The sequence below is a fragment of the Coturnix japonica genome, unplaced genomic scaffold (assembly GCF_054131305.1).
Source record: "Coturnix japonica strain WE unplaced genomic scaffold, WE-NBRP24 Scf060, whole genome shotgun sequence".
NCBI lineage: Eukaryota > Metazoa > Chordata > Aves > Galliformes > Phasianidae > Coturnix > Coturnix japonica.
Window position 1 is genome coordinate 709,333 of NW_028188963.1, and position 13,660 is coordinate 722,992.

Here is a 13,660-nt window from a genome sequence, read left to right on the forward strand (position 1 = left end):
CATTAGTGACCCCATTATTGACCCCATTGACCCCATTATTCATCCCATTGACACCATTATTGACGCCATTGATCCCATTGAGCCCACTGACCTCATTGACCCTATTGACCCTATTAGGGACTCTATTGACCCCAATAGTGACCCCATTGACCATATTGACCCCATTGACATCATTAGGGACCCCATTAGGGACCCCATTAGACCTCATATCCCCCCATAGAGCCCCATAGGAACCCTATATCCCCCTGTGTCCCCCCTTAATCCCACATAGAGCCCCATAGGGACCCCATATCCCCCCATTACTGACCCCATATCCCCCATATCCCCCATTACTGACCCCATATCCCCTCATATGCCTTTATACCCCCCATATCCCCCATTACTGACCCCATACCCCCCATATCCCCCCATTACTGACCCTATATCCCCCATATCCCCCATTACTGACCCCATATCCCCCCATATCCCCCATTACTGACCCCATATCCCCCCATATCCGTCATTACTGACCCCATATCCCCCCATACCACCCATTACTGACCCCATATCCCCCATACCCCCCATTACTGACCCCATATCCCCCATATCCCCCCATATCCCCCATTACTGACCCCATATCCCCCATATCCCCCCATATCCCCCATTACTGACCCCATACCCCCCATATTCCCCCATATCCCCCATTACTGACCCCATATCCCCCATATCCCCCCATATCCCCCATATCCCCCTATTACTGACCCCATATCCCCCATACCCCCTCATAACTGACCCCATATTCCCCCATATCCCCTATATCCTTCCATTACTGACCCTATATCCCCCCATATCCCCCATAACTGACCCCATATCCCCCATATCCCCCATAACTGACCCCATATCCCCCATTACTGACCCCATATCCCCCATATCCCCCATTACTGACCCCATATCCCCTATATCCCTCCATTACTGACCCCATATCCCCCCAGTATCCCCCCATATCCCCCCATTACTGACCCCATATCCCCCATTACTGACCCCATATCCCCCATATCCCCCATTACTGACCCCATATCCCCCATATCCCTCACTACTGACCCCATATCCCCCCATTACTGACCCAATATCCCCCATATCCCCCATTACTGACCCCATATCCCCCATATCCCCCATTACTGACCCCATATCCCCCATAACTGACCCCATATCCCCCATATCCCCCATTACTGACCCCATATCCCCCATTACTGACCCCATATCCCCCATATCCCCCATTACTGACCCCATATCCCCCATATCCCCCATAACTGACCCCATATCCCCCATATCCCCCATAACTGACCCCATATCCCCCATATCCCCCATTACTGACCCCATATCCCCCATAACTGACCCCATATCCCCCATATCCCCCATTACTGACCCCATATCCCCTATATCCCTCAATTACTGACCCCATATCCCCCCAGTATCCCCCCATATCCCCCCATTACTGACCCCATATCCCCCATTACTGACCCCATATCCCCCATATCCCCCATTACTGACCCCATATCCCCCATATCCCCCATTACTGACCCCATATCCCCCATATCCCTCACTACTGACCCCATATCCCCCCATTACTGACCCAATATCCCCCATATCCCCCATTACTGACCCCATATCCCCCATTACTGACCCCATATCCCCCATATCCCCCATTACTGACCCCATATCCCCCCATTACTGACCCAATATCCCCCATATCCCCCATTACTGACCCCATATCCCCCATATCCCCCATTACTGACCCCATATCCCCCATAACTGACCCCATATCCCCCATATCCCCCATTACTGACCCCATATCCCCCATATCCCCCCATTACTGACCCCATATCCCCCATATCCCCCATAACTGACCCCATATCCCCCATATCCCCCATTACTGACCCCATATCCCCCATAACTGACCCCATATCCCCCATATCCCCCATAACTGACCCCATATCCCCCATATCCCCCATTACTGACCCCATATCCCCCATATCCCCCCATTACTGACCCCATATCCCCCATAACTGACCCCATATCCCCCCCTATTACCCCACAGACGGTACCTGGGGTCCCGGCTGCTCCTCCCATAGCCCCATATCCCCCCATAGAGCCCCATAGGGACCCCATGTCCCCTCATATTCTCCCATTACTGACCCCATATCCCCCATATCCCCCCATATCCCCCATTACTGACCCCATACCCCCCATATCCCCCATACCCCCCATTACTGACCCCATATCCACCATATCCCCCATATCCCCCATTACTGACCCCATATCCCCTATATCCCCCATTACTGACCCCATATCCCCCATTACTGACCCCATATCCCCCTATACCCCCCATATCCCCCCATTACTGACCCCATATCCCCCATTACTAACCCCATATCCCCCATATCCCCCATTACTGACCCCATATCCCCCATATCCCCCATATCCCCCATTACTGACCCCATATCCCCCCATGTCCCCCATTACTGACCCCATATCCCCCTTATCCCCCATATCCCCCCATATCCCCCCATATCCCCTATTACTGACCCCATATCCCCTATATCCCCCCATATCCCCCATTACTGACCCCATATCCCCCCATATCCCCCCATTACTGACCCCATATCCCCCATATCCCCCTATATCCCCCCATATCCCCCATATCCCCCTATTACTGACCCCATATCCCCCCATATCCCCTATATCCTTCCATTACTGACCCTATATCCCCCCATATCCCCCATAACTGACCCCATATCCCCCATATCCCCCATTACTGACCCCATATCCCCCCATATCCCCCATTACTGACCCCATATCCCCCATACCCCCCATTACTGACCCCATATCCCCCCATATCCCCCATATCCCCCATTACTCACCCCATATCCCCCATAACTGACCCCATATCCCCCATATCCCCCCATTACTGACCCCATATCCCCCATAACTGACCCCATATCCCCCATATCCCCCATTACTGACCCCATATCCCCCATTACTGACCGCATATCCCCCATATCCCCCATATCTCCCCATATCCCCCATAACTGACCCCATATCCCCCCATACCCCCCATAACTGACCCCATATCCCCCATAACAGACCCCATATCCCCCATATCTCCCATAACTGACCCCATATCCCCCCATATCCCCCATAACAGACCCCATATCCCCCATATCCCCCCATATCCCCCCATAACTGACCCCATATCCCCCATATCCCCCATAACAGACCCTATATCCCCCATATCCCCCCATTACTGACCCCATATCCCCCCATATCCCCCCATATCCCCCATTACTGACCCCATATCCCCCCATATCCCCCATTACTGACCCCATACCCCCCATATCCCCCATTACTGACCCCATATCCCCCCATATCCCCCCATATCCCCCATTACTGACCCCATACCCCCCATATCCCCCATATCCCCCATTACTGACCCCATATCCCCCATAACTGACCCCATATCCCCCATTACTGACCCCATATCCCCCCATATCCTTCCATTACTGACCCCATATCCCCCTATACCCCCCATATCCCCCATTACTGACCCCATATCCCCCCATATCCCCCATATCCCCCATTACTAACCCGATATCCCCCATATCCCCCATAACTGACCCCATATCCCCCATAACTGACCCCATATCCCCCCATACCCCCCATTACTGACCCCATATCCCCCCATACCCCCCATAACTGACCCCATATCCCCCTATTACCCCTATTACAGACGGTACCTGGGGTCCCGGCTGTTCCCGCTGCTCTCGGCTCCATTATGGCTCAGCTTTATGGGGTCGGGGCTGTCGGCCGTGTCGTTGTTGGGGGGCTCAGCCCTGTCACCCTATAACCGGAGCCTGTCGCTGCAGCCCCCCCCTCAGCGGGACCCGATGTCAGCGATGCCTGCCCGGATACCAGAGGGGGCCGGGGTGAGATATAGGGGGGGGATATAGGGGGGTATGGGGTGATATGGGGGGGATATGGGGGGATATGGGATCCCTATGGGGTGATATGGGGGGATATGGGGGGTATGGGGTCAGTAATGGGGGATATGGGGTCAGTAATGGGGGATATGGGGGGCATATGGGGTATATGGGGTCAGTAATGGGGGATATGGGGGGTATGGGGTCAGTAATGGGGGGATATGGGGAATATGGGGTCAGTAATGGGGGATATGGGGGGTATGGGGGGATATGGGGGGATATGGGGTCCCTATGGGGTGATATGGGGTCTGTATGGGGGGATATTGGGTTCCTATGGGGCTCTATGGGGGGATATGGGGGGATATGGGGTCTCTATGGGGTGATACGGGGGGATATGGGGTCATTAATGGGGGGATATGGGGGGTTTGGGGGGATATCGGGTCCCTATGGGGCTCTATGGGGGGATATGGGGTCCCTATGGGGTGATATGGGGTCCCTATGGAGAGATATGGGGGGATATGTGGTCCCTATGGGGGGATATGGGGGGATATGGGATCCCTATGGGGTCCCTATGGGGAGATATGGGGGGTATGGGGGGATATGGGGTGATATAAGGGGATATGGGATCCCTATGGGGTCCCTATGGGGGGATATGGGTGATATGGGGGGATATGGGATCCCTATGGGGAGATATGGGGGGTATGGGGGGATATGGGTTATATGGGGGGATATGGGATCCCTATGGGGTCCCTATGGGGGGATATGGGTGATATGGGGGGATATGGGGTCCCTATGGGGTGATATGGGGCAATGTCAGCGATGCCTGCCCGGATACCAAAGGGGGCCGGGGTGAGATATAGGGGGGTATGGGGGATATGGGGTGATATGGGGGGATATGGGGAGATATGGGGTCACTGTGGGGTCAGTATGGGGGTTATGGGTGGATAAGGGGTTCCTATGGGGCGATATGGGGGGATATGGGGGGCTATGGGGTCTCTATGGGGTTATATGGGGGAATATGGGGTGCTATGGGGGTATATGGGGGGATATAGGGTGATATGGGGTCCCAATGGGGAGATATGGGGGGATATGGGGACCCTATGGGGAGATATGGGGGGATATGGGGTCCCTATGGGGTCCTTATGGGGGGATATGGGGTCCCTATGGGGAGATATGGAGGGGATATGGGGGGATATGGGGTCCCTATGGGGTCCCTATGGGGTGATATGGGGTCCCTATGGGGTGATATGGGTGGATATGGGGTCCCTATGGGGTGATATGGGGGGATATGGGGTCTGTATGGGGTGATATGGGGGATATGGGGTCTGTATGGGGGGATATGGGGAGTATGGGGGGATATGGGGGTATGTAGGGTTCCTATGGGCCTCTATGGGGGGATATGGGGTCAGTAATGGGGGGATATGGGGGGTTTGGTGGGATATGGGGTCCCTATGGGGTGATATGGGGGGATATAGGGGGATATGAGGTTATATGGGGTCATATGAGGGGATATGGGGTCCCTATGGGGGGATATGGGTCCCTATGGGGGGATATGGGGGGTATGGGGGGATATGGGGTCCGTATGGGGCTCTATGGGGCAATGTCAGCGCTGCCTGCCCGGATACCAAAGGGGGACGGGGTGAGATATAGGGGGGGTATGGGATATGGGGTCTGTATGGGGCTCTATGGGGGTATATGGGGGGGGTATGGGGGGATATGGGGGGATATGGGGGATATGTGGTCAGTAATGGGGGATTTGGGGTCAGTAATGGGGGTATGGGGTCAGTAATGGGGGATATGTGGGATATGGGGGGTGTATGGGGGGATATGGGGGGATATGGGGTCCCTATGGGGTGATATGGGGTCTGTATGGGGGGATATTGGGTTCCTATGGGGCTCTATGGGGGGATATGGGGGGATATGGGGTCTCTATGGGGTGATACGGGGGGATATGGGGTCATTAATGGGGGGATATGGGGGGGATATGGGGGGATATGGGGTCCCTATGGGGGGATATGGAGGGGATATGGGGGGATATGGGGTCCCTATGGGGGGATATGGGGTTGGTATGGGGGGATATGGGGTCCCTATGGGGGGATATGGGGGGATATGGGGTCCCTATGGGGGGATATGGGGTCCCTATGGGGTGATATGGGGGGATATGGGGTCCCTATGGGGGGATACGGGGGGATATGGGGTCCCTATGGGGTGATATGGGGTCCCTATGGGGAGATATGGGGGGATATGGAGTCTGTATGGGGTTATATGGGGTTATATGGGGTGATATGGGGGGATATGGGGTCCCTATGGGGTGATATGGGGTGATGTCAGCGATGCCTGCCCGGATACCAAAGGGGGCCGGGGTGAGATATAGGGGGGCTATGGGGGATATGGGGTGATATAAGGGGATATGGGATCCCTATGGGGTCCCTATGGGGTGATATGGGGTCCCTATGGGGGGATCTGGGGGGTATGGGGGGATATGGGGTCAGTAATGGGGGGATATGGGGGGATATGGGGTCCCTATGAGGTGATATGGGGGGATATGGGGTCTGTATGGGCGGATATGGGGTCAGTATGGGGGGTATGGGGGGATATGGGGTCCCTATGGGGTGATATGGGTGGATAGGGGGGGATATGGGGTGATATGGGGTCTGTATGGGGGGATATGAGGTCCCTATGGGGTGATATGGGGGGATATGGGGATATGGGGGGTATGGGGGGGATATGGGATCCCTATAGGGGGATATGGGGGGATATAGGGGGAAATGGGGGGATAAGGGGTCCCTATAGGGTGATATGGGGGCATATGGGGTCCCTATGGGGGGATATGGGGTCCCTATGGGGCGATATGGGGGATATGGGGGGATATGGGGTCCCTATGGGGTGATATGGGTGGATATGGGGGGATATGGGGTCCCTATGGGGTGATATGGGGGGATATGGGGTGATATGGGGGGATATGGGGGGATAGTGGGGCTCTATGGGGGGATATGAGGGGATATGGGGTCTGTATGGGGGGATATGGGGGTATATGGGGTCCCTATGGGTCTCTATGGGGGATATGGGGTCCCTATGGGGGGATATGGGGAGATATGGGGGGATATGGGGTCCCTATGGGGTTATATGGGGGGATATGGGGGGATATGGGGTCTGTATGGGGGGATTTGGGGGGATATGGGGTCAGTAATGGGGGGCTATGGGGTCTGTATGGGGTTATATGGGTGGATATGGGAGGATATGTGGTCCCTATGGGGTGATATGGGGGAGATATGGGGGGATATGGGGGATATGGGGTCCCTATGGGGTGATATGGGGTCTGTATGGGGGTATATGGGGTCCCTATGGGGCTCTATGGGGCGATGTCAGCGCTGCCTGCCCGGATACCAAAGGGGGCCGGGGTGAGATATAGGGGGGGTATGGGGGGATATGGGGTCCCTATGGGGGGACATGGGGGGATATGGGGTCCCTATGGGGTCCCTATGGGGGAATATGGGGTCCCTATGGGGAGATATGGAGGGGATATGGGGGGATATGGGGTCCCTATGGGGGGATATGGGGGGATATGGGGTCCCTATGGGGGGATATGGGGTCCCTATGGGGTGATATGGGGTCCCTATGGGGCTCTATGGGGGGATATGGGGGGATATGGGGGATATGGGGTTCCTATGGGGGGATATGGGGTCCCTATGGGGCGATATGGGGGGATATGGGGGATATGGGGGGATATGGGGTCCCTATGGGGTGATATGGGGGGATATGGGATCCCTATGGGGTGATATGGGGGGATATGGGGTGATATGGGGGAATATGGGGTTCCTATGGGGTGATATGGGTGGATATGGGGTGATATGGGGTCCCTATGTGGGGGTATGGGGGAATATGGGGTTCCTATGGGGGGATATGGGGGATATGGGGTCTGTATGGGGGGATTTGGGGGGATATGGGGTCAGTAATGGGGGGCTATGGGGTCTGTATGGGGTTATATGGGGGGATATGTGGGATATGGGGTCCCTATGGGGTGATATGGGGTCTGTATGGGGGGATATGGTGTCCCTATGGGGTGATATGGGGTCCCTATGGGGCTCTATGGGGGGATATTGGGGGATATGGGGTCCCTATGGGGGGATATGGGGCAATGTCAGAGCTGCGTGCCCGGATACCAAAGGGGGCCGGGGTGAGATATAGGGGGGATATGGGGGATATGGGGGGATATGGGAAGATATGGGGTCCCTATGGGGGGATATGGGGGGATATGGGGTCCCTATGGGGGGATATGGGATCTCTATGGGGTGATATGGGGTGATATGGGGGGATATGGGTCTCTATGGGTCCCTATGTGTCTCTATGGGTCCCTATGGGTCCCTATGGGTCTCTATGGGTCTCTATGGTTCTCTATGGGTCCCTATGGGTCTCTATGGGTCCCTATGGGTCTCTATGGGTCTCTATGGGTCTCTATGGTTCTCTATGGGTCTCTATGGGTCCCTATGGGTCCCTATGGGTCCCTATGGGTCTCTATGGGTCCCTATGGGTCCCTATGTGTCTCCATGGTAACCCCTTTGACCTCTGACCCCTTTTAGCCCCGCCCCCTGTTTCCGGATGTGCCCAGGCCGGAAGGTTCTCTGGCTGAGGGGGCGGAGCCAACAGCTGTCAATCAACTCGGCCCCGCCCCCAGGCCCCGCCCACTGCCTCTGGGTGGTGGTGGGCGGGGACAGGCCATGTGACCACGCCCAATCACGTGACCACGCCCAGTCACGTGACCATGGCCCCGCCCACCCGCCCTGCCCTCAGCTGTCAATCACGGTGTGGCCCCGCCCACAAGATGGCGGCCGCTGTCAGGTGAGCAATCTATGGGGCACAATGGGATATATGGGGTCTATGGGATCTATGGGGCACTATGGGGTCTATGGGGATCTATGGGGCTCTATGGGGCACTATGGGGCACTATGGAGGTCTATGGGGCACAATGGGGATCTTTGGGATTCTATGGGGTCTATGGGGATCTATGGGGCACAATGGGATCTATGGGGATCTATGGGGCACAGTGGGGATCTATGGGGATCTATGGGGTCTATGGGGATCTATGGGGATCTATGGGGTCTATGGGGATCTATGGGGCACAGTGGGGATCTATGGGGATCTATGGGGTCTATGGGGATCTATGGGGCACAATGGGATCTATGGGGATCTATGGGGATCTATGGGGTCTATGGGGATCTATGGGGCTCTATGGGGTACAATGGGGATCTATGGGGCACAATGGGGATCTATGGGGCACAATGGGGATCTATGGGGATCTATGGGGCACAATGGGGATCTATGGGGGTCTATGGGGTCTATGGGGCACAATGGGATCTATAGGGTCTATGGGGCACAATGGGGATCTATGGGGCACAATGGGGCTCTATGGGGCACTATGGGGATCTATGGGGCACAATGGGATCTATGGGGCACAATGGGGATCTATGGGGCACAATGGGATCTATGGGGTCTATGGGGTCTATGGGGATCTATTGGGCTCTATGGGATCTATGGGGATCTATGGGGTCTATGGGGATCTGTGGGGCTCTATGGGGCACAATGGGGATCTATGGGGTCTATGGAGATCTATGGGGATCTATGGGGTCTATGGGGTCTATGGGGCACAATGGGATCTATGGGACACAATGGGGATCTATGGGGATCTATGGGGCACAATGGGATCTATGGGGATCTATGGGGTCTATGGGGATCTATGGAGCACTATGGGGCACTATGGGGATCTATGGGGCACAATGGGGATCTATGGGGCACTATGGGGATCTATGGGGCACAATGGGATCTATGGGGATCTATGGGGATCTATGGGGTCTATGGGGATCTATGGGGCTCTATGGGGCACTATGGGGATCTATGGGGTCTATGGGGTCTATGGGGCACAATGGGATCTATGGGACACAATGGGGATCTATGGGGATCTATGGGGCACAATGGGGATCTATGGGGGTCTATGGGGCACAATGGGGATCTATGGGGCACTGTGGGGATCTATGGGGATCTATGGGGCACAATGGGGATCTATGGGGGTCTATGGGGTCTATGGGGCACAATGGGATCTATAGGGTCTATGGGGCACAATGGGGATCTATGGGGCACAATGGGGCTCTATGGGGCACTATGGGGATCTATGGGGCACAATGGGATCTATGGGGCACAATGGGGATCTATGGGGCACAATGGGATCTATGGGGTCTATGGGGATCTATGGGGATCTATGGGGTCTATGGGGATCTATGGGGCTCTATGGGGTACAATGGGGATCTATGGGGCACAATGGGGATCTATGGGGTCTATGGAGATCTATGGGGATCTATGGGGTCTATGGGGATCTATGGGGATCTATGGGGCACAATGGGATCTACGGGCCACAGTGGGGATCTATGGTGTCTATGGGTTTCTATGGGTCCCATTGGATTCTATGGGTTTCTATGGGTCTCTATGGGGCTTTATGGGTCTCTATGGGTCCCAATGGGCTCTATAGGTCGCAATGTGTTCTATGGGTCTCATTGGGCTCAATGGGTCTCTATGGGTCCCATTGGATTCTATGGGTCTCTATGGGTCTCTGTGGGTCCCTATGTGTCTCTATGGGTTTCTATGGGTCTCTATGGATCTCATTGGGTTCTATGGGTTTTAGTGGGCTCTATGGGTCTCTATGGGTCGCAATGGGTCTCTATGGGTCCCATTGGGCTCTATGGATCCCTATGGGTCGCAATGGGCTCTATGGGTCTCTATGTGTCCCTATGGGTCTCTATGGGTCTCTGTGTGTCCCAATGGGTCTCTATGTGTCCCTATGGGTCTCTGTGGGTCTTCATGGGTCCCAGTGGGCTCTATGTGTCTCTATGGGTCTCTTATGGGTCCCGTTGGATTCTATGGGTTTCTGTGGGTCCCAATGGGTTCTCTGGGTTTCTATGGGTCCCATTGGGCTCTATGGGTCCCTATGGGTCGCAATGGGCTCTATGGGTTTCTATGGGTCCCATTGGATTCTATGGGTCTCTATGGGTCTCATTGGATTCTATGGGTCTCTATGGGTGGCATTGGATTCTATGGGTCTCTGTGGGTCTCTATGGGTCGCTATGGGTCTCATTGGATTCTATGGGTCTCTGTGGGTCTCATTGGATTCTATGGGTCGCTATGGGTCTCATTGGATTCTATGGGTCTCTATGGGATTCACTGGATTCTATGGGTCTCTATGGGTCTCATTGGATTCTATGGGTCTCTATGGGTCTCATTGGATTCTATGGGTCGCTATGGGTCTCATTGGATTCTATGGGTCTCTATGGGTGTCATTGGATTCTATGGGTCTCTATGGGTCGCTATGGGTCTCATTGGATTCTATGGGTTGCTATGGGTCTCTATGGGTTGCTATGGGTCTCATTGGATTCTATGGGTCTCTATGGGTGTCATTGGATTCTATGGGTCTCTATGGGTCGCTATGGGTCTCATTGGATTCTATGGGTTGCTATGGGTCTCTATGGGTTGCTATGGGTCTCATTGGATTCTATGGGTCTCTATGGGTCGCTATGGGGCTGATGCTGTGTGTCCCCCCCCCCCCAGGACGAGTTCTCCTTCATCTTCGATGGGATCCCCCCCTCCCTGCACGGTGTGGGGCTGCGGGGTGACCCACAACTGCTGGGGGCCTTCTGTGGGGGGGGGCCCTCCCAGCCCCACACATTGGTGGCTCGCTCAGGTGAGAGCTATGGGGCGGCGTGGGGTTCCTATGGGTCTCTATGAGTCTCTATAGGTCTCTGTGGGGTTCTATGGGATCTATGGGTCTCTATGGGTCTCTATGGGTCTCTATGGGTCCCTATGGGTCCCTATGTGTCTCTGTGGGTCTCTAAGGGTCTCTATGGGTCTCTATGGGGTCCCTATGGGTCTCTATGGGTCTCTATGGGTCCCTATGGGTCTCTATGTGTCCCTATGGGTCCCTATGGGGTCTCTTTGTATCTCTATGGGTCTCTATGGGTCTCTATGGGTCCCTATGGGTCTCTCTCTATGGGTTCCTATGTGTTTCTATGGGTCCCTATGGGGTCTCTATGGGTCTCTATGGGTCTCTATAGGTCTCTGTGGGGTTCTATGGGATCTCTTTGGGTCTCTATGGGTCCCTATGGGATCTCTATGGGTCTCTATGGGTCCCTATGGGTCTCTATGGGTCCCTATGGGTCCCTATGGGTCTCTATGCGTCTCTATGGGGTCCCTATGGGTCCCTATGGGTCTCTATGGGTCTCTATGGGTCTCTATGGGTCCCTATGGGTCTCTCTCTATGGGTTCCTGTGTGTTTCTATGGGTCCCTATGGTGTCTCTATGTGTCCCTATGGGTCTCTATGGGTCCCTATGGGTCCCTGTGGGTCTCTAAGGGTCTCTATGGGTCTCTATGGGGTCCCTATGGGTCTCTATGGGTCTCTATGGGTCCCTATGGGTCTCTATGTGTCCCTATGGGTCCCTATGGGGTCTCTTTGTATCTCTATGGGTCTCTATGGGTCTCTATGGGTCCCTATGGGTCTCTCTCTATGGGTTCCTATGTGTTTCTATGGGTCCCTATGGGGTCTCTATGGGTCTCTATGGGTCTCTATAGGTCTCTGTGGGGTTCTATGGGGTCTCTATGGGACTCTATAGGTCTCTGTGGGGTTCTATGGGGTCTCTATGGGTCTCTATGGGTCCCTATGGGTCTCTATGGGTCCCTATGGGTCCCTATGGGTCTCTATGGGTCCCTATGGGTCCCTATGGGTCTCTATGGGTCCCTATGGGTCTCTATGGGTCTCTATGGGTCCCTATGGGTCTCTATGTGTCCCTATGGGTCCCTATGGGGTCTCTTTGTATCTGTATGGGTCTCTATGGGTCCCTATGGGTCCCTATGGGTGTCTCTCTATGGGTTCCTATGTGTTTCTATGGGTCCCTATGGGGTCTCTATGTGTCCCTATGGGTCTCTATGGGTCTCTATGGGTCCCTATGAGTCCCTGTGTGTCTCTATGGGTCCCTATGGGTCTCTATGGGTCTCTATGGGTCTCTGTGGGTCTCTATGTGTCCCTATGTGTCTCTATGGGTCTCTATGGATCCCTGTGGGTCCCTATGTGTCCCTATGGGTCTCTATGTGTCTCTATGGGTCCCTATGGCTTTCTGTGTCCCTATGGGTCTCTATGGGTCTCTATGTGTCCCTATGGGTCCCTATGAGTCCCTATGTGTCTCTATGTGTCTCTATGGGTCCCTATGGGTCTCTGTAGGTCTCTATGGGTCTCTATAGGTCTCTGTGTGTCCCTGTGGGGTCTCTATGTGTCCCTATGTGTCTCTATGTGTTCCTATGGGGTCTGTATCGGTCTCTGGGGTCTCTATGGGTCTCTGTGGGTCTCTATGGGTCCCTATGGGTCTCTATGGGGTCTCTATGGGTCCTTATGCGTCTCTCTCTATGGGTTCCTATGGGTTCCTATGTGTCTCTATGGGTCACTGTGGGTCGCTGTGGGCTTTTCTATGGGTCTCTGTGGGTCTCTACGTGTCCCTGTGGGGTCTCTGTCGTTCTATGGGTATTTATGGGGTCTCAATGGGTCTCTATGGGTCCCTATGGGTCCCTATGGCTCTCTATGTGTCCCTATGGGGTCTCTATATGTCTCTATGGGTCCCTATGGCTCTCTGTGTCCCTGTGGGTCTCTATGGGTCTCTATATGGTCCCTATG

General features: G+C 54.8%; 1 protein-coding gene across 1 annotated transcript in view; it reads left to right on the forward strand.

The window, feature by feature from the left end:
* Positions 1-13,660, forward strand: part of LOC146751942 (multiple epidermal growth factor-like domains protein 8) — an 80,315-nt gene that overhangs the window by 17,208 nt on the left and 49,447 nt on the right. The window contains exons 5-7 of the mRNA XM_085533455.1: positions 3,767-3,962; positions 8,537-8,795; positions 11,550-11,682. Of these exons, the coding sequence (XP_085389581.1) occupies positions 3,767-3,962; positions 8,537-8,795; positions 11,550-11,682 (588 nt within the window). The remainder of the gene's footprint in view (positions 1-3,766; positions 3,963-8,536; positions 8,796-11,549; positions 11,683-13,660) is intronic.